Here is a 27,875-nt window from a genome sequence, read left to right on the forward strand (position 1 = left end):
TTTATAGGTGGGAAAACAGAAACTTAAAATGAAATGATTTTCTCTACCATCACACAACGTGTATACTCATAAAAGAAGATATAGGAATTGTTTTAGTTAACAAACAAGTGCAGAAGTATTAGAAAAGCCAACACTCACAGCATTCGTCAGTCCAATCAACTGGAAAATTTTTTGCGTGACAATAGTAGTATCTGAACCCATATGATCGTACTGTAAAATACAATTATCTTTTAGATCCACATGTACATTGTTAGACCTTTAAACACATATCAGATTTTATTAAAAACATTTAAATTTTTCTTTAAAAACATATTTTTGAAGTGCTGGGGACTAAACCCAATGTCTTGTGCATGCTAGGCAAGTGCTGTGCCATTGAGCCACGTTCCCAGTCCTATCTTTTAATTAATTAATTTTGAGATATGAGCCTGTTAAGTTGTCCAGGTTGGCTTCCAACTCTCTATCCTACCTCATTCTCCTGAGATTACAGGCATGCACCACTATGCTAGGCAACATTATTTCACTATTATACAAACCATATGATATTTAGTGTAAAAATGGAAAATCTGAAAAATGAAAAGGAGATTAAAACAAGAGATAATTCCATTATCAAATGAATGATAGGCCTTCCGACTGAAAATATTACCTATTTTGCAAAAAGTAAACATCTAAGTCAGATTGTAGATTGACTATACCCATTCAAAACCATGTTTGCCTGACATTTCATTAAAGCAATGATAAAAATACGATAAAAGACTCAGAAGAACAAAAATGTACAGAGAAGAAAAAACTAAAAAGCAATGACAAGAATTGAAGACTGAAAATGGGATGAGTAGAAAATGATCACAGGTACATAAAAAATGTGAACCATAAACCAGTAGAGCAATAGCGTTCCCCTGAATCCCTAAAATGTGGAGAGGGGTTGTGCTGGGATCTCTGCAAACAAGAGAGCTCGGCCTAAGAGCAGATGCATCGACCTAGTTCATTTTGTGTAAGAAGTAGTTAAAGCTGGGAAAACCTTTAGAGTAGGTATGCAAAAAACTCCCAAAAGGTTATCTGTTGAATGATTTCATTCATCTAACCTTTTGGAAATTAAAAAAAAACTATGTAGACATGGAGATTACAGTCATGGATTCCAGGGGGCAGGGGACGTGGGTGAGGGAGAAAGGGGTAGACTATAAAAAGAATGCAGCAGATCCTGGCTGTGATGGAATTATCTTGTATCTATACTGAGTTGGTTACAATAGCCTAACTGTAACATGCCATAGAGGGTATTATTTAAAGAATGGACAGAACTTCTATGTAGTCTTCCAACTGCATATGAATATATAATCATCTTCCCAAACCAGAATAACTGGGCAAAGAAGTCAACAGAGACATTAAAGATTAAAACAAAATTATAAGTTAATAAGTATCTGAAGAACATTTCACTGCAAGACAGCACATTGTGCCCTTGGAACATGATCCAGAAATACGGCATATGTAAGCTGTTAGGATATAATCCAATTAAAACAACTTTTAAAAATGCAAAATATGTTGTCTGAATAGAATAGGATGAAATTTTAAAAAATAAAGAGAAATTCGAGAAGTTTGAAATATGCAAAACCAATTACAAGTAGCCAATGGCCAAAGAAGAAATCATAGGGGACTTAGAAAATACTACATTATCAAAATAACAAAACTTGTGGTAGTCAGCTAGAATAATAGATAGAAATTCATAGCAGGACATAGCAACAAAGTCAGAGTCCAGAAATAAAGCTTCCTATTGATGGCTAGCTGATTATCAACAAAGGCACGTGGCATTTCCTTGGGGAAATCCCAAAGTACATCAAAATAAATTTGGCATTTTTTTTGATGATAAACTTTGAACTTTTCCACAAAATAGATGGAAAAATAAGATAATGAAATTATTTCAGTATTCTCAAATTTCAAATCATTGTAATTCCATTTCATTGAGGAAATTCTACAAGAAATAACCTTCAGGAATGATAATACCATCTCCTATCTGCAATATAAATCATTATTTTCAAAGTTTAAAAAAGTGTTAAGAGTACATTTCTATGATTCTAAATTCTTTAAATTACATGAAGTTACCATTTACTTTATTTTCATTATTATTTTTAAAATTAAGATTAAACTTTTAATAGAAATTTGACTCCCAATTTCCTACTGATATGAATGGTTTAGAATTTGGCTAATGCAAAATTGTCACTAATTCTCCTCTGTCAATAAATTCTTTCCAAATTATTTTTATAACACTTCATTGCTAACATAAAGTGACATGAGACAAATCAATCAAAAATATACTTACCAAATGTTTTTCAACTATAATATGCATTTCTAAATACTGAGCCATCTCTTGTGGCTGAAAAATAAAAATTCACAAACCTTCCATCAAAATTGAAGAATTACTTAAATATTTACAGTGTCTATCACTAATGAACTCTATTAATGAACACAATGCTGAAAATATGATTTTACATAGAGAAATAGAACTAGATAGCAAGCAAAACTAAATGTCACAGAATCTTTTTCATTTAATTCTGCTGTCACTTCTCTGCACTTAATCAACCTTTCAATGAACTCAGAAAATAACTTTTGTCCACCTTTCTTCCTTCATGTTCTTATTGGTCCTATAAGCAGTTCTATCAGCTTTATGTTACTGCATTACTCTGTGGTATGATTTTGCACTTGATCTTAAAGGAGTAATAAGAGATCCTTATGTGTAGGGGTTTGCATTTCATGTAAAGGATACAATTAATTCCATATAAGCTGCTTCAGAAAAAGATGAGAAACAGAGAGTCAAATCATGGATTTTCTTAAACTAGACCACAGGTATCTCAAGATAAAGTGGTTGGGGTGGGATGCCAGACAGATGGTCATGGTTAAATTAGAGATGTGTGTGGGGCTTTGAACTGTGGCTTGTCAATGTCAGGCTGTGCTGAAAATGGAAAAGAAGTAATGGTTGTCATGATGATTCATAGAAATGTTGTCTTTTTTCACTCTAATTGTTACATGAAGACAACCTATAAGAAATGCACTGGGGACAGACAGACAGACAGGCTTCGCAAACATTCTGACCCAACAGGGTAGTGTATTCATAATATTCAATCACTACAGTAACACCACCCACAGGCAGGAGACAAGTATTTAAATGCAGAGTAGAAAATCCAAACTCAGAAGCTGAAGAAATTTTTATTATGTTTATTTCACAGTGGCATTTAATCCCTTGAACATTCAAGGCAATCTCATTTTAGTTAAAATGTGTTCCTAAACATATGAAGAGAGCATTGAAGAGGGCATAAATAGCAAACCTGGGATTTGAGTAGAGATCAGAAAAACAATGGTTATAGTAACTTCAAGGAGGAAAAAGTTGAGTAAAGTCAGTAAGACAAATTCAGGGCATATTGGTTACTTATTTTATCATTTAAAATTCTCTCTTCTGGTCCAAATCAAGGGTTTTGAATTTAAAAGGTGAACAAGATTCCCTTGCAGTCTGATTTCCTACTGTTTCCATGCAATATTAAACACCAAAATATTTCATGGCCTTACTGAGAAAGTTGAAATCCGTTGCTTGGAAGACTGCAAGTCACTAAAGTCCCTAAACAAGCATACACTACTGGCTTCCAACTCCTGAAATGCTAGATTAATGGACTGGGATTCAAAACTACGGATTGGTTCTGACCAACACCAAGTGTTAGCTGGCTCACATCCCAAAAGTCATCCCTGCTCATTTTCATTTCTGAGACTGAAACTGGTGGTAGTTTCATAACTCATTAATTAATTTCCTGAAGAATAATCTCATTTGAAGAAAAATAAGAAGTCCACTTCATCCAGGAGACAGGTAATAAAGGCATGCACAATACCAGGAAAGGGGTCTGCAGGGCTGGTGAGCAGTGGGCTGACACAGCAATGTACATAACAGTTATGCATACAATGGATGTGTTCCCATAAACCGTCATTTACATAGACTGTGGGCCAGATTTGGCCTGAGGATTGGAGTTTGTCAGCTCCTGAGCAGAGTGACCATTAACATCATTTTACTGTAAATATGTTTTGTACTTATAATTAGGTAATACATCATACAAAATACATTGAACAACGCACCAATTAAATACTCCTTAGAGGAAAAAACTAAAACCATTAAAAACACTTGATTAATAACAATGATGTAAAGGAAGAAGAAAGATATAAGACAAAAAAAAAAAACTAGTAGATTTAGTCCAAGACATATGTATTTGCATTAAAAGCAAATGCAACAAATGATGTGTTTTAAAGAAAAATTGGATGCGATTTAAAATTTTAAAACAACAAATTGTTTGAACAAGCCATGCTTTAATTGAAATATACTTGGCTTCTCTGAACACAAAAATATTGCAAATATTTCAGAAATGAAAGAGGGGACCATCATAGCTAATATTGCAGAAATTTAAAGAGCTATCGGTTAAGTTATAAAACTAGTTTTAAGGCTTATAAGCTATACAGTTTCTGGTACATGAATCCATATGTGTGTCTGTGTGAGTGTGTACAAATGAGTAGTTTCTCTGAAAAACTGAAGTGTTCGTATTGCTGTAGAGTAACAACTATAGAGTTTACTCAATTGATCACCTACCTCTATGCTTTGTATTTTATAGGGCAGATTTTTTATTTCAATATCCTTCTCAGTATATAAAGAAACAGTTTCATTCTTATATTTCACTTGGTAAATTACATGTTCAAAGCCCACTGAAGATTCCAGGGGTTCAATTCCATAAGTAGCATTTTCAAACTGCAGTAAGCCCCTATAAATTCCAAGAAAAGTATATAAATAAAATGCTGCACTTTAAAAAAGTTAGTTAAGAGCTACTTAGTTCTTTTTGTGGTATGCATATTATTATCATCCTTAGTGGGTACAGTAGGAAGTTACTGAGTATTTGCAAACTTACTAAGAGTTACAGAACAGTAATGTGATTGGTATTTGCCTAACTATATTTCACCATCTCTAAGTATGAGAATAATCTTAATTCATTATAAGGGTAGGAGCCATTGTTAAAAATAATTTTCAAGTAAGGAATCCATTTTGCGATTCATACAATTATATATTACAACCTTAATCCAGTACATGCGCTAACCATCACCATAGAATTTGGATAACCTTCAACAAATCCTTGGTAGTAGCAGAAATTCTGAAAGATAAAATACATACAGATTTATTAGGAGATAGAGTTTTCAGATATTGTGTGTGTATATATCAAATACTCAATATTTGCACAAGTGATTTATAAGATTATTAGATGAATGTAAGACTCAATTTCCCAAAACTTTTCCCCACGGGTTCATAAAGAATGTGTTAATTTTTACACTCTTTCATATTCTGAAAACTAAATTCGATTTTCTTGATCACTAGGACAAAGTGAAAATAATCAAAACCTCACTACCCACCACCCCCAAATTATTCTGGCATAATTCTGCCTGGTAGAAAAAACCAATATGAATCCAAAAAAGAAAGTCTTTTTATACAACTATTTGATTTACACAACTATTTTGATGGTTTCTTATTCAAGCTGTGTGTGTGTGGGGGGGGGGGGGCATTGAACCCAGGGCCTTGTGCATGCCAGACAAGTACTCTACCAACCGAGCCATATCCCCAAGCCCTATTTTTACACAACTATTTAGAGTGCAAGGGCAGAATAGCTCATAGAGGTGTGACCCTCTCACAGATACCAATTATAAATACTGAAAAAAATGTATGTATGTATATATTTTAAAAACTTCAGCTACAAAAAGCAGACAGAAAAAGAGAGTACAATTGATACCAGAAAGAAGGCAACTGCGTTTGCTGAATTTTCATTTGGTGGGTTTCCTCCAGAAAGCACCCCCCCAGGCAGAGCTGCAGAAAGCCTGACACCTCAACAGCAAACCCAGACATTTAGCCTCAGGCTGAAGCCACAGTCTCAGAGTGCGGCACCCAGGGGCTGTGTCCAAGAGAGGAGGGAGGAGGCGCAGAGCCAGGACCCCAGTGAGCACCGTTACCTCCTCGGGTGCAGTCTCTACTTACATCCAGACCCAGGATTCGGGAAAGAGGCTCCAGAGAGTCTAGAAGGAGCCAAGACCGGGAAAGCTGAAGAACAGAGAAAAGGGTTTGTCTGTCTATTTGTTCCCGCCAGGATATTCGCCTACTAGAACAAACTTGGAAACCCTTTAGAAAAAAAGTCACAAGGGTTAAGTGTGCCATTGAATGTGGCCAGTATATGATTTTAAAAGGTGCTAGATATTCAGATAAAAGGGAAAATGTAGTACAGAGTCAAGAGGAAAATCAGAAAGACAATTGACACTAAAATAACCCAAGAATAGGAATTAAAAAAAAAAAAGACTTTAAAACAGATACTAAAAATGTGATGGAGAACATTAAAGAAAAATTGGACACAAAGGGGGATCCATGAGGAAATTCAGAGAAATAGAGTATAAAAATGTAACTTGATGGCCAAGCACGGTGGCACATGCCTGTATCCCAGTGGCTTGGGAGGCTGAGACAGGAGGATTGGGAGTTCAAAGCCAGCCTCACTAAATGAGGTGCTAAGCAACTCAGCCAGACCTTGTTTCTAAATAACATACAAAATAGGGCTGGAGATGTGGCTCAGTGGTTGAGTGTCCCTGAGTTCACTCTCTAGTACACACCCCTCCCCCCAAAAAATACAACTCGAACAAAACATAGTTTAAATGAAATACACTGAGAAGGTTTCAAAAAGTGTAAAAAAATAAAAATAAAAATTAGAACTATAAAAGTTGCCAAATCCCAAATATGAAGAAATGTGAGAGAAAGGAAGCTTTAAGAATGTCACAGAGGGTATGGCTGCAGAGGAGGTGCCAGTGGGGGAAATGATGGACAGGAGGGACCAAAAGAGCCAGCAGGCTGGAGCTGCCAGAGGACCTGAAGGAGACCTGTGAAGGTCAAGGCTGTCTATTCCAGGGTGGAGGGGAAAGTTCCAGTTGCAGTGTCCAGATGCCATCAGCAAAGGAAGAACCTGCAGACCCTCCCTCCGCACCTACAAGGAAGTCCCAAGAGGGCTCGGCCAAACCACCCCATCACATGTGGGTCAAATCAGCCCAAGGAACTATCCCAACTCCTGCTGCAGGAAGGCCTTCAGCACAGCAGCCTTGAGCCAAGACGAAGCAGTGAACTAAGGAAATGCCTCTGGAAGCAAAGACCAGGATGAGAGAGAGACTGGAAGGGAGACCCCCACATCCGTCAGCACACTCCTGCAACAGGCAGGCCTGGCTCCAGGAGAATGGAATGTAAAGCACTCAGCTCCCCAGCTCAGGCCACAGGGCTTTCCTGGTAGGAGAGGCAGGTTATAAAACAGAACCTAACTTCTTCCCAGATGCACTGAGTTCACTCACAACGGAGCACAGAGAAGCCCAAGGGAATGTTCCAAAGTTGATGTGGGTGACCTCGACAGCCTCCACAGGACTGGCTGGTCTGAGAGAGACGGATGGGCAGCAAATGGCTGGGAGGGGTCACGGATCTACAGAACTGTCCCTTCCGGACAGTTCAAGTTTAACTGGACAACAGAGCAACCCTCCAACAGTTAGGAGAATTTAATGTGCTAACGTGGCCAGGGCAAGGGCCGAAGAGAGCTTTGCCATTCCACTTCATCCCACCCTGACAGTTGGGTGAACCCTAAGCTGGATCCCCCTAAAATTATACAGCCAGTTACCAAACAGATAATCAAGCAAGAAACAATTATAGGCCCCAGGGGACAGAGCAGTATTCAGATTGCCTACGATAAATCATCTAAAATGTCCCATTTCCAACGAAAAATCATAAGCCTTGCAAGGAAACAGGAAAGTATGACCTATAATTGAAAAAAAAAAAAAAAGCAGACAACAGAAACTCCCTGTGTGCTACACACTGAGTGTGTGTGCCTGCCCAAAATGAATCTGTTAAAATCCTGACCCCTGCGTGTAGGCATCAGAAGAGAGTCTCTTTGGAATGTCTGATGCCTGACCAATGTCTGATGCCAATAACTGACCAATTGGCTCTTCTGTACATGTCTTTATTTTTCAAAACGATGTGCTTTTAGGGATGAATGCCACTTGCAAAACTCATGAAAAAATTCAATAAAATCATCTGTTTTAAATCTAATTTAATGAACTTTACTTGGTTTTCTTTAGGGTAGAAATAGGCTTTCAGCATAACATATCAATACAACAACATATATTCATGACATTCGAGACCAACATTCAACAACTTACCACATTTTGGTTATTATTAAGGCATTCTTTTTTAGTCTTTTTTAAACTGCATGCATATCTTTCTTTCATACCTCTTAAGGAATGCAGTGGAATTGGGTTTGGCAGAATACTATAAAATTCAAATGTGGGATATTGTGGCCCTGTGTAGCTCTTTGATGATTTTTCTCTTACACACACACACACACACACACACACACACACTCACGCGCACATACACACAAACACATACACACCCCTGCACATATAAGTATTTGTTTGCATATAACAGTACACATTATTTCTTTATTTACATTGACTCACTTGTATTTGCCTTCTCTGATGGCGAATTTAAAAATGAAATTCAAAGCAAGGGCTAAGTCTATAATTTCTTCTGTCAAAATCTTAGCCTCTCTAAATGATGGACTCACTGTGTAGAAATCGGGAATGAAAATGGAAAACAACCACAAAGATGAGGACAACAATAGGTAGGGCAGACCAAAAGCAAAACAAAAAAGAGCATTTCAGGCTCCTTTACGCATGAACAAACCCTACAAATTCTACCCATTATTTTTCAATTACTTTCACCAAAAAAAATTATAGACATCATTAAATGAAGCCCTGAGTATTCCAAATACATGAAAATTCTATCTAGTTCCAAATATGCATGAAATTTTATATGTCCTTAAGAAACAGAGGACTTTGTCACGCTGAGAATAACCACTGATCAAACTTTGCCCTAGGGGGTGGACACCAAGGAAGCTGAAGGTGACAGGTTCTCTGGCTAAATCTGCATGTGTGTGTCACTTGGCTTTTTTCCACACACTGTCACCACTTCTGTAAGGCCCAAGGAGAACTGAGACAGCGGCTTATCCCATTAATCCGAATGCGTTAAGTTCGTTTTCCCTTTTTACATTGTTTGCTTATTTCTTATTTAACTAGGTGTCCCAATCCTGCCTGCTGGGATCCGGGCAGCTTCCCTGTCTTGGTTGCTGCACAATGCACGGAGACATCTGCAAACGCTACAGCTGGTAAGGGGTTAATATTTAACGTTTAAAATATATGAAGAACAGCAAGAAAACAAATAACTCAATTTTCAAAATGGGGGAGGACAGAAATAAATATTTCTCAAAACAATATGTACAGATGGTCCACATGTATTTTAGAAAATATTTGGTCCCTGAACATTCTTCAGAGGACACTTTAGATTCTCCTTTTGTTCCAGATTTAGCTTCCCCTGATTCAAACCCTGGTCTTCACTCCAGGCATTTCACAATATATTCAACCCCTATTGCCACAGACACATGAGCACACACATGAAACAAATGATTTAGAAACGTGACAATGATATTTGACTTAGTAACCTTGTGTTTAATAGAGCTGAGGACACACTGTCAAAATGAGATGAATGGGTTCCCACCAAAACAAAACATGACCTCCACCCTTTGTACTCTATGTGGACCCTAAATAACATGATCAGAGAAATTCGCATCGCAAAGGTACAACAGATAATGAAAATCGTACCTGAAAATCTTTATCAAGAGGCTTCATGATTCCTGTACCATCATAACCATAAACTTTAAAATTATGAGGTAAAAATACTCTGTAAAAATAAAGATAAAAGGGTACTTAGTGGAAATTTTGTTTCCTAAACTTTCATTTTTTAAAAAGATACTTACTATATTTATTGTAAGTAGAGAGGTTGGCCGAAAAAGAGTTTTCAGCGTGTGGATTTTCCACCTCCTTGTTAAGTTTTCCCAAATAGCCAGAGCAAAAAGGAGGTACTTGGAGGCGTCAGATGACCTGATTTCAAAATATACTGCAAAGCTGTAATAATCCAAACAGCATGGAGACCAGTGGAACAGAAGAGATACCAGAGAAATCAATCCACTTATTTACAGTTAATTGATTTTTGGCAACATCACCAGGAACCCACAGTGGGAAGAGAACAGTCTCTTCCAAAAAATCACATATGGAAAATAACGACCACCTACAGAAGAATGGAAGTGGATCCTCGTCTCACAACACTAGAAGTGAACTGAAGACATCGATGTAAGACCTGAAACCAGAAGTTACTAGAAGAAAACATGGGAAAGCTTTGTGACGTTGGTCTGGGCAAAGTCTTTTTGGATATGACCAAAAAAGCCTAGGCAACAAAAGCGAAAACTAAAACTAGTGGACAGCACCAGGCTAGAAGGCTTCTGCCCAGCAGGACCATCAGTCAGCAGAGGGAGGAGACAACCTGCAGAATGGACGCAGACACTTGCAAACCCTACAACTGGTAAGGGGTTAATACTTAATATTTAAAATATATGAAGAACAGCAAGAAAACAAATAACTCAATTTTAAAAATGGGAGAGGGCAGAAATAAATATTTCTCAAAACAATATGTACAAATGGTCAACATGTATTTAAGAAAATGCTTGCTATCATTAGCCCTCAGAGAAATGCAAATTGAACCATCAGGATGCAACACCTTACACCTGTTAGAATGGCTGTTATCAAGGAGAAGAGAGATGATGAATGTTGGTGGGATGAGATGAAGGAAGAACCCTTGTACAAGGTAGGTGGGAAGCAAGTTAGGATCGTGGATATGGAAAAGAGTACAGGGGTTCCTCAAAAATTAAGAGTAGAACTATCATCTATTCTGGAAATCCCCTGCTGGGTGTATATCCAAGTGAGGTGAAATCGTAAGTTGAAAAGACACCTGCATGTTGATTGCAGCAATAATCAAGCACACACTGGAAAACAATTAAGCCTTTAAAAAGAAAGAAATCTTGTTCTTTGGGAGACATGGATCAACCCGAAATATATTACGTTTAGTGAAATAAGCCAGGCACGGAAAGAAAGATATTGCATGATCTCACATATATGTGGGATGTAAAAGAGTCAAAATCATAAGAGCAGGCAGGAAAATGGTGGCTGCTAGGGGCCAGGGGTGAGTTTCAGTGAGGATAAATAGGTTTGGAACACCTCTTATACAGCATTGTGACTAGAGTTAATAATAATGCTAATGAATACCCCGGATATCTTTTAAGATGCTGTAACCATGCACTCCCCACGTTTGTCAGGATTGCCTTGAGCAAGGTGATTGATTATTACCTGCTTTAAAGCCCTCAAAGATCGGGGCGTAGCTGTGACAGGTGCAGGGTGGTGCCAGTTCTGCACATAGCTCAGGAGTCAGTATGTGGTGAGCAACTTTTATATCCACCTGTTTACACAGAAGCTGTTGGCCAACCCTCAGAAGGATTAACTACCAAGGTATCCTGGTCAGGGCTGGCAGGACTGGCCTCAGACCAAGGCCAATGGCCACTGAAGACCTCATCACTCCACCTGGGGTGACCCAACCATACTCATTGGTCCCCCCCGAAATCCCTTCTCCAGCCCTGCACACTTGAGTCTCATCTGCTGCATGTAAAATGAAAAAACAGCAAAAGCTCTGCACTGTATTTTGATTATAGATCTGGTAATTCACATTTAGACTGTTTGATGTATAACATTCTATCTGTTGTCATATTATTGACATTTTTTCCATAATGCTTTGAGTAATTTTTTTAATCCAAGAGTTATTTTGACAATTACTACCAAGGCGGGTATACCAGGGACTGAACTCAGGGGCATTCAACCACTGAGCCACATCCCCAGCCCTATTTTGTGTTTTATTTAGAGACAGGGTCTCAATGAGTTGCTTAGTGCCTGACTTTTGCTGAGGCTGGCTTTGAACTCCCAATCTTTCTGCCTCCCAAGCCTTGGGATTATAGGCATGCACCACCATTTTTGGCTTAATAACTGCATTTTTTTTTAAAGAGAGAGAGAGAGAGAGAGAGAGAGAGAGAGAGAGAGAGAGAGAGAGAGAGAGAGAGAGAGAGAATTTTTAATATTTATTTTTTAGTTTTTGGTGGACACAACATCTTTGTTTGTATGTGGTGCTGAGGATCGAACCCAGGCTGCACGCATGCGAGGCGAGCGCACTACCGCTTGAGCCACATCCCCAGCCCCACAAAGACTGCATTTTAATTTAGATCGTCTTACATTTCTAACCCACTGTACTTCACCTACTTCTGTCTCTATTGAACACTTGTATGTATTGTACTGTGATGTGGAAAGTTATCCACAGGATGGTTTAGCTCTCACCACTGGCTCATTTGCAGGCCCATCACTGTTGGGGAGATTCTGTCTGGGGTTTCCCTGCACATTTATTGCAAAAACACTCAGTCTTTTTCCTTAAGAAGAAGTAATTTTGAGTCAGCTTTTTGTGTTCCTTCAAACTAGTTCTTTTTCTTCCTTTCATTATTTTTGGTAAACTCATTCTTATTGAAACAAGGACCATATCAATTTTGATTTTTCTTTTTTGCTCAGCATGTTATACTTCATTTTTCCCAAATGTATTAACTGACATGAGAATGAGTTTGGGTAATTACAATTGTAAATGCTTAATACAGTGTGATAGGGTATATATGCTTATTTAAAAAAAATTGTCATGATTCACAACATCCAAGAATCTGCTATGATCCTTCAACTTTAAGTTGGATAAAGGAACTAGAAAACAAACCATATTTATGTTTTCAGGAAATAATCAAAATTTGTCCTCCATGAAACCTCATGGGTAGCCCAAACCAAATTGGATGCTACCAGGAAGCATCACTACGGTGAAGATAGGAACAGCACTGTGGATTCCAACCCAGGTATTTGATACAGAGACTTAAGGTATTTTTTAAAAGAACAACACAAGAGAAAAAGGAACACTCAGTAACATTTCCAAATGCAAAATAATTGCATTCTGGGTATTTACAAACAATAATTATAAATAGAACAAAGACAGTTGGTAACACCATCACCTACTTTTGCGTTAGGTTCATAGTATATGTTTTCCCCTCAATTGTAATGTTGTAGGCCACCTGGTAGGAGAGTACATTTGAAAAGCAAAGAAAATGAGGGAAAAGAGGTTAGAAAGAAAAACTAACATTTTTACATTAATGACAATCAAAAACATATTAATGCAATAAAAATTAAAATCTAGAATTTGGTTTGATAAAATTTTAGCTTGGATAATAGAATATGATTGGTATAATTTCTTATTCATGAATTTTCAATTTATCCAATAACAGGCTCATAACAAAACAGTGGATTTTATAGAATATATATATTTAAATTTTTTTTTAGTTGTAGATGGACACAATGCCTTTATTTTACTTATTTATTTTTTTGTGGTGCTTTTTATGATCAAATCCAGTGCCTCATACATGCTCGGCAAGTGCTCTATCACTGAGCCACACCCCCAGCCCTGAGAGTAGATTTTTTTTAGTCCTATAATTGTGTTAGCTTAATATTGAGGCCACTGTAAAACTATCTTTAAAATGGATAGGATATGCCTAAATTATTTAATAGAAAATTTATATATAGTAGAGCCAAGAATTAATTAATAACATGTAATATATAATAGTAAGAAATTTTATAAAATTTGTTCATAGTTTGAATGCTAACTCAATCTATTTTATAAATAAGAGGATTAAGAAATGGTATCCAATGAAGGGACAATTAATTCTCTGCCAATTTGCAGACATCTTCATTATTGAACCTTTCAATGAACAAGCATGTAATACATCTCCAGTTATTAAAGTCTTTATTTTCTCTTGTTTTATTGTCTTCAATGAGGTTTTGCTGACCTATGTAAGATTTGCATTTAGATTTTTATGTAGTATAAATTAAATCTTATTAAGAATTATGTTTTATACTTTTTTGATTGCTGGAATAGAAATACTACTTGTTTCTGTATTTCAATTTCAATCATGTCTCCAAAATATTTACTAAGTCATGTATTATTTCCAATTTTTTTCTAGATTTAGATTTTATTTCATATATCACCATTTTGTCTGCAAATATGATGGCATTCTTTTCCCCTCCAATTATGCCTATTTTTATTGTTTTCTTCCCTTCTTGCAATGGTTGGTGCTTCCAAGACAATGATAAATAGAAAAAGTGATAATGGGCTTCCTTCCTTCTTGATTTCTAGAGGGAAGCTTCCAATATTTCAACTTTATATATCTTTTAAAGAGAATTTTAACTTCTTTATAAGCCACTCTTATTATTTTCAGTAATGTATTTTAGGCATATAAGATTCAAAGAAAAGTATATAAAATATCATGTCATTAATAATAACATTGAAAAATAAAAAAATGCAAGTCTTTGAAAATAAGGATAAGCCTACTCAGTAGATTATATTTTCTTTTTTACACCCCAGATAACCAGCCTCCCAAATTTCATGTTTATTATTCTCATGCCTATTTTCATAACTATATTAGTTATGGATGTTTGTCTAAATAGTGGTTGGTTTTGCAAAAATTTTACCTTTACTTGAATTTTATCCTACAAGTTATATATTTTATCTGTTGCATGAAACACTGCCTCAGACATAATAAGCACTATAGCAAATATTGCCTGCCCTCACCATCACCCTTAGAACCTGAACCTTTGTCATTTATTTCTCTATGGCATAAAACTTCATTTTCTGAATATACCACAGTTTATTCATCTATCTTCTTATTGGATATGTAGTTCTATTTGTTTTAAGCAATACTGCAATATGTGTATAATTGCCAGATATATGTTACTTATGAATGAACTTCTTTTGTTTAAAAAAATGTTTTTACAACTTCACTCATAATTTAAAAAACAACCTTCAAATTTGTTGTGCTAATTTACATATTCAAAAGCAGAAAATAAGACTACCTTTTTATTTATATCTTCTAATCACATTTTGTTTTCTTAGATTTAATTTTGGCCAGTGATGGAGTAAAATAGTGTCTTACTCCATTTGGCAATTCTCTGCCAAATAAAATTTCTCAATTTTTTGATTACATTTGATGTTTGCTACCCTGTCAGGTTTAACACTTTCTTGCCATTCATAGCTTTATACATATTTCCATTTTGTTGTTTTTTTTTTCTTATTGATTTGTAAAAGTTCTTGATCTGTTCTGGAAACTATTATGTGCAGTAAGTGGACTGCAAAATATGAGTTTGGAATATTTTTCACTTTGTTTATGGTCATTATTATTTTTATTTAAATCTAGGTATTCCTCAATCTTTTACTTAAGAATGTCTGCCTTTTTTTCATTGTTCAACTGTTCCCTTATATTAGAAGGTCCTAAAATGTATATCCTATATTTTCTTCCAAATTCTTATTATTTTGCTCTCATCTATGCATTTACATGATCTAGAATCAACTCTGGTATAGGAGGTGACACTACTGTACAGTTCATTATTATTTTGTGTTGCTAATCATTTGACCTCCATCATTTATTAAATTGGGCATTTTATGTTTTGTTTTAAACAACTGAAGCCTGCAATCAGAGTGTGGGGAGGGTGGTTTCCTTTTGAAGGCCGCGAGGGAAAGACCCATCCAGGCCTCTGTGCTGGCTCTGCACGTGGAGTCTTGTGCCTGCACTCAGGTCAGGGTGCACATTCCCTCTTCTCTCAGGAGCACAGTTATGTTGGACTAGAACCCACTTTAATGAACTCATTTTAATTTAACGACCTCTCTCTCCCAGTACGGTCACATCATGAGGGGCTAGGGGTGAGGTCTTCAACAGATGGATTTTTTGGAGGGGAGGTGTCACAATTCAGCCACAGCATGCAGTAAACTATCCTGACAGAATGGGACTCCATGCTGGATCTGACTGTCTATAGCTATCATCTCTCTAGAAAACTTCAGCCACGGCTGTTACCATGGCCCTTCATGAACTGAATGTATCTGGGGGGGGGGGCGGGGAAGGAATTAAAATTAAGAACCAATTTGCTCCACTAATCTGAAGAAACTGTTCCTTTTCTTGTAGGTGTTATGTGCAGTATAAACGTGTGTAAAGAATGTGTGGCTGGGGCGGTTACAGAACAGCGGGGAAGGGCCTGTGGGGGAATCACTCCCTGGGCCTCCATTCCTGTGTCAAGGCAAGCCTCCTGTTATCCCCCGTGAATCTGAGTTGTCATGTTGGTGTTTCTCCTAGGCCGTGCTCACCGTAGGTGCTCAGAAGAAAACCAGGTGACATTGAACTCCAGAGTGAATGTGAAGGCACTCTTCCGTAAAGCAGGACACAGGCCCGACCTGCCTGTGTCCATAGGCAAGGCCCAAAGGGCCAGGTAACCATTACTCCTATCCATTCCCTTGTAGATGCAGCAACCTGAGACCAACATTCTGTTTCCTTCTTTCTCAGGAAAGTAGTCTAATAGCCAACTCTGGCTAAGAGATTGAGCTCTACTGTGGTTTGTGTAGGCTGGGGATGTGGCCCAGCGGTTAAGTACCTCTGGGTTCAATTCCTGGTATCAAATGTTTAAAAAATTCTATCTAGAGACAGGGTCTCACTGAGTTGCTTGGGGACTCACTAAGGTGCTGTGGTGGCTATGAACCTGTTATCCTCCTGCCTCAGCCTCCTGAACTTCTGGAAGACAGGCCTGTGCCACCCACCTGGCTGGTATCACTCATTTTTAAAAATGTGTCCTCCTTTCGCCTACAGACACTTTTCCCTATCTAGTAACAGTTTTTATACCTTTGTTCTATGTTACTTTGAAGACCATTTTTTTCTTTTTGCCTGAGAAAAGTATAGCTACACAAGCTGCTTATTTGTGTTGCATTTTTTTTTTTTTTTTAGTTTTGTGTCCAGCCTTTGTATTTCTTTATTATCAGGTCTGACTGTTAGAGTTATATCCTTACGTCCAATCTGAGATGTCTCTGTTTTCTAATACATGTAATTAAAGATTTAATATTTAAATTTTACTTGGATTCCCTATTAAATTGATACTGATGTACCCTTTCTACTCTTTTGATGGTTACTATTAAATATCATATTCATTGTGTTGTATTTTGAATTAAACACATTCCTCAGCTTTTTTTTTTTTGCAGCTTCTATGTTTATGTTATTGTTTGTCTGCTTTCATTTTCTACCTGCCAAAGTACATTATTATACCTATGTTCTCCTCTTTTAACCTGGAAACCATCAATAGATACAAATTTGTGAAGTATACTTCACTTGAGTAAATGACAAGATTTTCTCATTCCCGTTGCTGATTTTGAGACTTCTGCTGTTAGTTTATTTACTGTTTGGTTGTAGGTATCCTTCCTATTATTCATGACTACCTTTAAGACATTTTCTTCCTTTTAGTATTCTGACATGTAAAGATGTCATTTGACCTTTACTTATTCTGCTTTGAATTCGTGAAACTGGAGCTGAGGGCTCCATTTTTTGAAAATCCTTTCTTGGTTAATATCAACTCTCCTCCACATCTCCCCCTTTCCTTCAGGAATTCCCGTGGTGCTACCTAAGCTTCTAATTCTATTGTCCTCTTCCGTTAGTCTCTTATATGTTACACCACTTATTCTCTTCAGCTATCTCTGATCTACTATTAGTTCCTGACTTTTATAGCTTCATATTGTATTTTTCACTTCTACAAGCTTCATTCAGTTATTTTAAAAAGCTTTTCTAGTGTCAAGTGTATATTCTCCCTTTATGCTCCTATATTCTTTATTATGATAATTTTAAACATACATTGTTTCATGCTATGTTTGTTGTAATTATTGCATCAGTCAGTGATAGCCTCATTGATTCAAAAACACTACTATTTCCTTACTATACTCTATGCCATGATAATGCAGATACTAACAAATAGACCATTTTTGTCTTGAATTTTGACTGTTGAAGAGAAATATTTTTATTTTTCTTCTACTTCACTTGTTCTAAATCATCCTCTTATAACAATCCAGTGATTCCTGCTTGGAGATAGTCCCCTCTAAACAGACTCCTTGTTTATTTTCTAAAATGAATAACATGCCCATAATATTTTTGCATTAATATACACTCCTAAAATTCCATAAGAGCTTCACTACTTTTCTCTTCTTAAGTGATTTTAAAATTTCATAAACAGATATGCATTCATTTAAAAATAAAGAGTTATAAACTTAAAACTCTAGATTAAGTTGTTGAATGGAAACTTGCTAAGGGAATACCTAAATCATGAGAACATCCACTTCCCAACCAAAAGGAAAAGTGAGGTTTCACAAAACATATATGACTTCTCCAGAAATGATTCTAGAACTTACTTTAAAAAAAGGAGCTTTTAATTCAGATAAGATTGGGCATGTTAAAAAGCCTTTTATTTCAAAGGAGAAACAAGAATAATATAATCCTAAACTAAAATGAATGAAAGCAGTTTAAAAAAATCTTAACCATTAACATATTTGCAATCAAAAAGGGAAAATCATCCATATAACATATATCATTAAATAAAATGATCATTATCCCCCATCCACATTTTTTTTTCCTCCAAATATAGGCTGGTGGGTGGGTGAGAAGAGACCAGCAGATCAGGCCAGCTGGTACTCAGAGATACCTAGGTGGAAACATTTGGGGTTGGGGCTCCAGGCTTTAACACCCCACATCACTGCACCATTATTTCTAGGAAACAATAATCTTGGCTCATTTTTAGAAAAGACTTTTCCACTCAAAAAAAATTGAGTATAAATATAAAATTCGGTAAATGTGCATGAATGAAAAATGGCCAATTAACATCTTGGGAACAACATATTCACATCATTTCAAATCGTGAACAATGTTAATTCATTACATGTGATTCAAATCCTCCGTTTTTAATTGACCGTATTTTCACTGGAACCGTAACTTGCACGTGTAGTCTTTCATAATCTGCAAGGTGCAAAATGTCTTATTAGAGGGTTGCCCAGCACTGTACGGCTCCCTTCATTCTCTCACATCTAAAGGCATCCTCTGCATTCTGTAGGCCACCTCTCAGTTTTACTATCTTTCCAATATTCTCACTTCTTTCTAGAATTACGAGAGTTTTTAAAAGACAATTAGGTATATTGCTTTAGGAATATGGCCCGGTGGGCAGGGTCTGGTAATTCTGGGGCAAAAGCCAGGCTCCCAGAACAAATACAACTCATACCCTTTGAGCCCCTAAATAGAGAGTTCAGAGTTGGTTCTCCACGGTCACCATCACTAGAGCGCAGCAGGGCCTGAAACCCCATCCTCCAGCCATCCTGGAGCAGGGCTGGGGTCCCTGCAGGCGTGGGAGAGCGCCCCGCTCCCCGGTGAGCTTTGGGGTCGTGGACAGCTGCAAGGCCCGGAGCGGGCATCCTGCAGGCTCCACGCATGTCTAGTGCACCCTGGGAGGCGAAGGGCGAGGGGAGCACGCGCGCCCGAAGGTCAGGAAAGGTCTGGGACTCACTGTGTTCTCTGTGGCGGGGGCTGTACCCGCTGAGTCCACCCAGCCCGCCGAGAAGGAGGAGGACGCGCAACATGGCTAGCGATCTGGATCCCAGTCCCAATGTGGCCGTTGGCCAGCCACAGGGCAGTTGGGAGCGCGAGGTGCGGTCCGGCCTCGCACCCTGGGAGAAGGCAGGGACTGAGCCACGTGCGCGGAGCCCAGCGGGCCCAGCTGTTGAACCTGGGCGGCCTTGGCCAGCGAGTCTCTCCAAAGAGGAGCCCACTGGATTTGACTCCTATTTGAAGCTAAGGAAAAAGGAAGAAATAGGCGGGAGGCAGGGCCAGAGGGAGAGAGACCACTGTTTTCTGTCTACCTTTTTGATTACTGGGGATGCTTAAACACTGAGCCACAGCCCCCAGCCTTTTTTTTGTTGTTGTTGTTCCAAGACAGTCTCTCTAAATTGCTTAGGTCCGCGCTAAATGGCTGAGGCTGGCTTTGAACTCAATAATCCTCAGGCCTCCGCCTCCTGAGCCACTGGGATTACAGTCCTGCAGCCACCACGCCAAGACAGCAGCAGATTCACTTCTAAGAGGCAGAGTGGGTGAAAACGCTAAGAAGAGACATATCGACTTCTTAAGTGAACTTTCAATTCTTAATAATAATGTTATATAATAATATATTACATGTTTATGTACAGTTCAATCATACGAGGACAGCTTGATTAATACTCAAGTGAAAAGTCAGTGTAATTATTACCTGGATCAAAACAGAGACCACTAAAGTCCCCAGTTGCCCGCTGACAGTTATTACCTCAAAAACTATTGTAGTTGCTCTTTACATTTGGCTTCCTTTAATGGGATGGTTGTAAGGCCCATCCATAGCAACATTTGTCTTTCCATTTTGCTGTTGGTGAACATTTGGTTTGTTTATACTTTCAACTATTAAAAACAATATTTGACTATAAAAATTCTTGCATATGCCTTTTATGTAGAAATTTCTCTTGGGCTTATTTCTAGAATGGATCACAGGATAGTACTAATATATGCTCCCACCAGAAGTGTCTGAACATCCCAGTTCCTCCACATTGATGCCTACACTTTTTTCCTCCTCTTATTTCATGTATTTTTATAGGCCTGTAGAGTTTTCTGCATTTGGGGTTTAATTTCCATTTTCTTGTGGTTAATAAACTTGAACACAATTTTATAAGTCAATAAACTTGAACACAATTTTATAAGTCAATGACAATTTACATAGCTTCTTTGGCAATTGCTGCTTGAAACTTTGGTCCATTTTCTAAAGGAGTTGCCTTATCTCTTTCATTCTTTTTTTTTTTTTTTTTTTTTTTTTACTGGGGATTTAACCCAGGGGCAATTTACCACTGAGTCACATGCCTAGCCCTTTTTCATTTTAATTTTGAGACAGTTTCTCACTAAGTTTCTTAGGGCTAAATTGGTGAGGCTGGCTTTGAAGTTGTAATCCTCCTACCTCAGCCTCCCAAACCACTGGATTACCGTCATGTGCCACCATGCCAGGCACCTTATCTCTTTCTTATTATGTGTCTGTTTCTTTCATGTTTTTTAGTATTTGTAAATGGAACTATTAAGACCTGAAGTTTTCGGGCTGGGGATGTGGCTCAAGCGGTAGCCCGCTCGCCTGGCATGCGTGCGGCCCGGGTTCGATCCTCAGCACCACATACAAACAAAGATGTTGTGTCCACCGAAAACTAAAAAATAAATATTAAAAAAAAAAATTCTCTCTCACTCTCTCTTAAAAGAAAAAAGACCTGGAGTTTTCTTTGTGACAGGGCTTTTTACTTATGGATCTGATTTCTTTAAAATACTAAGATAACCTCTTTCCCCTTGTGTTAGTTTGAGCAAATTGTGTTTCTGAAGGAACCTGTACATTCTTGGGAGTTGTCCTTTCCACATGAATCAGTGAAAGTTGTTCAAAATGCCGTCCCCTCCTCGGTCATTCTTTTGCAACCTGTGGCATCTGCAGAGATGTCCTCCTTTATACTCTCAGTACTGATCATTTGTGATTTTTAAAAAATTTGGGGTACAGTAGTTTATTAAATTATTAAATTTTGGAGTTTATTGTTTTTATTAACTTAAAAGGCCTCAGATGTGACTGTCCTGATTTTGTTCTGTTATATATTTGTTTTCTGTTTTGTTGATTTTTGTTCTCATGTTCCTTTCTTTCTGGTTTACTTTTTCCTTTTTCTGGTTTCTGAAAAATGGAAATTTATATAATTAATTTAAAACTCTTCTGACATGTGCATTCAAAACTATAAATTTCCTGGTATTCACAACTTTAATTTCACCAACAAATTTTTATGTATTGTATCTTGTGTATTTTATTTTGACATACTGTATAATCGTGATTGAAAGAAATAGCCTTTCCTCCCAGCTAGTCTAACAGAATCCCTTTTTTGAGGCTATTTGTTTTGGAAACCTTGGATACAGCTAGTGTGACTGATCATAACTACCTGGGTACAGCACCACAACCCCACTGGTACAAGGGTGCATAAAAGAATACGGGGACTGCCACTGCTGAGGGCCATTGCCAAGTAGGAATGACGCATCGAAATTTCCTTGCCAGCGTACCCCATGTTAAATGGACTTGCCTTGGACATTGCATGTGTCTTTGAGAAAGGTGACCCTGCTCAAGGACCAGGGTGGATCCAGGATTAGGGTGTATCCTGCAGGTTTTAAGAAGTATCCGGGTTTAAGATAATTTGGGTTTAAGGCGTTCCCGGTTTAAAACAATCTGGGTTTAGAGGGAAGTTCCAGGTTGAAGGTTATTGCTGCTGGATATAGGGCGTTCCTGCTGCCTGAGTTCCCGTTGAGTTCTCGTGGAATTGAGAAAGTATTTGGGACATGAATTGTGCGGGCAGAACTTGGATTTCCCCAGAACGTGTTTGTGTAGAGGCTGGTGTGAGTTCGGGAATAAAGAATTGCTGTTTGAATCTACAAGGTGTGTGGTGGCTCATGATTCTGTGCCCAGCCAAGACTGTGGCATGCCACTACTCTTATTAAAAAGCTTATTTCTTGTAGCAGAGGTAAGTTTGCTTGTTACTTATTCCTTTATAGTGATGATATAAAAACTAGCATTCTGTAATCATTTTTGAGTACACTCCAAGCAAGCATAAATGAAATGGGTCTGAAAATCTTCCCTTTCTATCCCGGTTAATCCCTTTTGCTGCTAAAACCGCAGCAGTTGACATATGGCCCAAAGCTCCCCAAAGAAGACCCAGATACACAGCTGAGGGTATTTTCTCACACAACCTTGAGACCTTTTCCAGGCTAGCCTCACTCTGGGCTTTCCATCTTGCACCACTGGCTATATTTTCGTGGCAATGTTATGGACTCAATTCATTGGACTCTTATTTACCAGAAGAGTAGAATTTCTGATGTCCTTGAGGAACTTTTGATGGTTTATGGGGGCTAATGGACAGAATCTTTCAACCTGAGCTAACAGGGCAAACAGATTTTCCTGTTTAGTGTCTTCTTGTGAAGGGTGTTCTAAGATTCTTCTTTCCCCCATTTGGTCTCTCCCAGATGAGCTTGGACAGATTCAACTAGCAAAATGATGTCGTCTGGCTTCTACAGCTATTCCCCGTGGGTCTTGCTCTGGAATCAACTGGAAATCTCACACTAACCTTCCCCCAGAACTCACTCGATGCCAAGCACTGGCCTGAAACTCTGTGTATATTACTATATTTAGTTCCAACAATTCCCTATGGCCTAGGTATTATCAATGTCCCCTATTTATAGGGGAGGAAACTGAGGCACAGGACCCCTTTCTCAAGGTACCCAGCAGACCAGATGTCTGACCCAGCTGGTCTGGCTTCAGATTTAGGAAGTAGATTTTTGGTAGAACTTAACAGAGCTTGAGTTCAGGCTCTGCCCCAAACTGCCAAGTGACCCTGAGCAAGTTGTCTGCACCTGTTTCCCCCTCTTAAATGGGAAGGAGCCTTGGGAGGGATCAGAGGTGACATACGTAAAACCAGGCACACTGGGGTAGTGAGCTGAGGTGATGCTGCTAGCATTCTGACTCCCCCTGCTGCCTTCACCCTCCCCCCCACATTGCCTGGTCAACTTATGCTCATTATAATTTGGAACTTGCCTGGGAGATCCCTTCCTCGGATGGCTTTACCTGCACAAAATGCAGTGAGGAAAGTATGTGTTTATCTGTGAATGCTGGCTGGGGTAGGAAGGACCCAGGACCCAGCCTGAGATTTAGTGGAGGGGACTGCAGCTGGGAGGCTCCAGAAAAGAATGCACCATCAGAGTTGGAGCGTCAAGGAGAACCAGTGTGCGCAAGATTCAAGGACAGCTACATTGGAGGAAGTTTGGATTAGAGTGATGGGCCTGGTGGGAGTGACAGGGGCCAGGCTTGATCCTGGAGGCAGCTGGGAGGATCCGACCTGCAGCGTTTAAGATCTGACCTGTTTTAGGAAGCTGCTGCTGTAGGGTTTTGGCATCCAAAATGGGAAACAGACAAGATGATTGCAGGAGACCAAATGAGTGTGACCTGGTGCCTAATGATGTGACAAGAGAAAGGAGAGGCTGGAGGGAAAGACAGGGCTACATCTGCACTGAGCCCTGCAGTGGCAGCTGACTGAAGGGGTCTCTTTGCATTTAAACTAATTAAAATCAAATGAAATCTAAAATTTGCTTCCTTAGTCTCACTAGCACATTTTAAATACCCAAAGTGTGCATCACTACCTGAGAAAACTCTGCTATGGAAACGTTCAGCCAGCTCTGAAAGGGCTCAGGGCTGCCGGAGGCCAGCTGCTACAGACCACTTGCATCCTTCCAGAAGGCTCCCATGGCCAAACTGGTCTGGATGATGCAGCGCCCTGGAGACCATGGCAAAGCCCAAGAGTGGAGGAAAAGCTTCCTTCGAATGCAGCTGTTTCTGATAATGAAGAAAGCAGCATTCTTCCAATAGTGGCCCACTCTCCCAAGAGCACAGAGAGAGCGGGAGCAAAGCCATCTTAGATTTATTGAGTAAAGGATCCCAATCTCTGCTGAAATGCTTCAAAATGAACTGCAGACTTGGCTGCAAAACTATAAATTGGTCAGTCAACGTGACCAGGTGGGTACTGCATTCAGGGCACTAACCATCCTCAGAGATGAAGTGATGATGCATCGTACCCAGGGAATCTACGGGTGATTCCTCCTGGATTTAAAATCACAGCATATTTGATTAACTTCATGTAAAGACCACTTTTGGGCAAATCCCTTGGAACAAAGCCACTGGTCTTGAGAGGTGCACAGGAGGCCACATCTGGATACAAACAGGGCTTCCCAGCAGATGGAGCGCTGCCGGCTACTGCCACAGGCTAAATCTTTGAAATCACTGGTGGGTTCCTGACATTAGCCTGCAGCCACTCAATGAGGATCTGATTCAACTCAGCAGGCCTGGAAGAGAAATGAAAGGCAATTCACACTCTGAACTCTCTCTCCTGTGCCAAAGAGGAGCGGTGTAGGGTGAGCGGCCAGCGAGGCAGAGCAGGGCAGAAAGAAACCTGCAAGGCTTTTCAGGAAGGTGAATGGAGAATCTTGCTTCACCCTCACCCAGGGGCCCCCAGTCTCCTTACTTCTCCATCTGTGTCCAGTGCCCACAATCCTTAATGTGTCCCCTTTTCAGGTCGGGGATCTGAAAGAAAACCCATCCAGAAAGGTCAGCGGCAGGACGCAAGTGGGTGGGGCTCCAGGCTGCTGCAAAGAGCAGCAGAGGCCCCCCGGGAGGGCGCACCTTCCTCGCTGCTCCCTAAAGGCCACCCCACCTCCCACCCCCAGAACCCTGTATTACCCAGGAAAGGACGGAGAACAGAACAAGAGCCCACATTAGTGAGGGGCAGGAAGGGCCAGCCAAACAGGGACAGTGATGTCAGCGATGATCCCCATCAGGGCAGGGCTTCAGCTGACCCTCCCGTCTGTCAGGACAGATGTGTCCTCTGCTACTGTCCCTCCCAGGACACCCCAACCCCATGCAGGGCCTTTCCCTCACCCAGTCCTCCATGTTCTTGGACATCTGAGGGGTCAGCACAACGTCCTTCTCTGCTGTCACCATCAGGGCTGGGATCAGGATCTGGGAAGAGAATGGGCTACAGGAGTGGCCAGCAGGCTGCCTTCTGCCACCCCTCATGCCAAGCTTTTATGCCCTGGGGCAGATCTCCACTCTGAAACCCCTGGGAAAGACCCTGGTCGCCGCCCCTGGGGGCCTGGCTATGTTTCTGCAGAGCTCTGCAGGACAGGTCATTGTTATTTCTGGAGATCTTTAGGATGCTGCATTTAGAATGTAGCAACCAACACATGTGTGGGGACATCTGTCAGAACATGTGCTGGCCCGCTGAGACTGATGTTCGTGAAACTGATTCGATGGCACTAGGAACGAAAGATGCCCTTGAATGAAGGTCAAGATTCATTTTTTCTGAATTAAATGCTTAAAAGGGTGACCAGGATTCCAGAGGCAGGTGGGACCATAGCAGTCGCCCATGTGGAATCAGAGCAATAGAAATGACCTGGCCTTGATCTGCTGCAAACAAAGGGCACATTGGGTCCTGGATACCTCCCCAAGCTGTGAACTGCCTACACTCTCTACACCCGAATGCTGGGCGGCGCCATGCTCTGTCCCTCCCACCACTCTCCCACACCTGACAGCTGGGCGTGGCCATGCTCTGTCCCTCCCACCACTCTCCCACACCTGACAGTTGGGCGTGGCCATGCTCTGTCCCTCCCACCACTCTCCCACACCTGACAGCGGGGCGTGGCCATGCTCTGTCCCACCTACCACTCTCCCACACCTGACAGCGGGGCGTGGCCATGCTCTGTCCCACCCACCACTCTCCCACACCTGACAGCGGGGCGTGGCCATGCTCTGTCCCTCCTACCACTCTCCCACACCTGACAGCGGGGCGTGGCCATGCTCTGTCCCACCCACCACTCTCCCACACCTGACAGCTGGGTGTGGCCATGCTCTGTCCCACCCACCACTCTCCCACACCTGACAGCTGGGCGTGGCCATGCTCTGTCCCACCCACCACTCTCCCACACCTGACAGCGGGGCGTGGCCATGCTCTGTCCCTCCTACCACTCTCCCACACCTGACAGCGGGGCGTGGCCATGCTCTGTCCCACCCACCACTCTCCCACACCTGACAGCTGGGTGTGGCCATGCTCTGTCCCACCCACCACTCTCCCACACCTGACAGCTGGGCGTGGCCATGCTCTGTCCCACCCACCACTCTCCCACACCTGACAGCTGGGTGTGGCCATGCTCTGTCCCGCCCACCACTCTCCCACACCTGACAGCTGGGCGTGGCCATGCTTTGTCCCACCCACCACTCTCCCTTGCCTGGGCGTGGCTGTGCTGGGGATTTGCTGTTTCTTCACCTACGTGCAATAATGTGTTCCTCACCTGACGCCTCCTCCATGATGTTCCAGGAACTAAAGGAAATGCAGAAGGGATTCTGTGGCTGGAACTAACCACAAGCCACTGCTATGGGGTTCTGTAAACTCTAGAATGCCCCTGTCAACTGTGGCAGGGCAGGAGAAGATGAGGGAGAGGTGTGAGGAAGATTGGATGGTGACCCTAGAGGAAAGGAGTTCCCAACCATGGCACCGTCTGGGTTCACCTTCCCAACACCTTTGTTCTTACTTGTGTCCAGGTCACCAGAGATCTGGCCTATCCAACTGCAGTTTGGTAATTTCAACCAGTTAGAGATTACAATGGTGATAACAACAATGAACATGAATGACTACGACAGGCCACCTACTGTTCTTAACACTTTGCATGCATTAATGCATTTTGCCCATGCACAGCTGGGGATGGGGGGCTTTATTTTTGTCATTTCCTCACTGCAGAAGAGGCAACAGTGGATCCGGTGGTTAAGTGTCTTTTTCCACATCACACAGGAATTAGAGGTGGGCTGACTTGCTTCCCAGCATGCTTCTAGCCACTGTGCTGCACATTCAGTGGTCTCAGGACCTACTCTGGAGGTCAGGGCCAGCCCTGCTGCATCAACCACAGTATCCGAGGCCTGGCCTGCTGCCTGGCACGGCAGGACGTCCACTCCATGCCCAGACTCCCTGTGCTGTCCTGCTGGGGGGAGTGCAGCTCTCCTCTAGATTTTAACATTTAAGATGGAAACTTACTTCCTTTCCCACCAGAGATCCACTCAACAAATGAGAAAACCGAGACTCAGACAAAACCAAAGGAAACATGACAAGAGGCTAACACCTGTCTCTCTAAGGGGACCCAGTGCTCCTCTGTGGTTGGGACTCCATTACCCACGTCACCCTGTGGTCATCTGGCCCACGTGCTATCCTGGCCTGGGCCACCACCAGGAGACCTGGGCACCCTCCACCGTCTGAGAGGCACATCAGCCAGGGAAGCCTCCTGAGTGGAGGAGAAGGGAGCAGGATGCAGGTCTGTCCACCCACCGGGTTC

At 40.6% G+C, this 27,875-nt stretch overlaps 2 protein-coding genes across 6 annotated transcripts in view; both read right to left on the reverse strand.

Annotated features, from left to right (window-relative positions):
- Adam2 (ADAM metallopeptidase domain 2) overlaps positions 1-19,510 on the reverse strand; it is a 65,888-nt gene extending 46,378 nt beyond the window's left edge. The window contains exons 1-8 of the mRNA XM_026398907.2: positions 19,204-19,510; positions 18,820-18,896; positions 13,051-13,106; positions 9,733-9,811; positions 5,086-5,162; positions 4,610-4,778; positions 2,309-2,362; positions 139-210 (exon numbers count right to left, since the gene is read on the reverse strand). Of these exons, the coding sequence (XP_026254692.2) occupies positions 139-210; positions 2,309-2,362; positions 4,610-4,778; positions 5,086-5,162; positions 9,733-9,811; positions 13,051-13,106; positions 18,820-18,896; positions 19,204-19,510 (891 nt within the window). The remainder of the gene's footprint in view (positions 1-138; positions 211-2,308; positions 2,363-4,609; positions 4,779-5,085; positions 5,163-9,732; positions 9,812-13,050; positions 13,107-18,819; positions 18,897-19,203) is intronic.
- A 4,895-nt stretch (positions 19,511-24,405) lies between these two features.
- Positions 24,406-27,875, reverse strand: part of Ephx2 (epoxide hydrolase 2) — a 42,843-nt gene continuing 39,373 nt past the window's right edge. For 2 of the 5 annotated variants that reach the window (XM_026398856.2, XM_026398855.2), the window contains 3 exons: positions 25,435-25,515; positions 25,022-25,080; positions 24,406-24,842 (listed from right to left, as the gene is read on the reverse strand). In XM_026398856.2, coding sequence (XP_026254641.2) covers positions 24,764-24,842; positions 25,022-25,080; positions 25,435-25,515 — 219 coding nt within the window. In that variant the 3' untranslated portion in view covers positions 24,406-24,763. Of the gene's footprint in view, positions 24,843-25,021; positions 25,081-25,434; positions 25,532-26,843; positions 26,873-27,417; positions 27,550-27,875 lie in introns of those variants that run through there. The other 3 variants (XM_026398853.2, XM_026398854.2, XR_003301704.2) reach the window with 3 other exon arrangements.

Source organism: Urocitellus parryii, chromosome 14, assembly GCF_045843805.1.
Source record: "Urocitellus parryii isolate mUroPar1 chromosome 14, mUroPar1.hap1, whole genome shotgun sequence".
Taxonomy (NCBI): domain Eukaryota; kingdom Metazoa; phylum Chordata; class Mammalia; order Rodentia; family Sciuridae; genus Urocitellus; species Urocitellus parryii.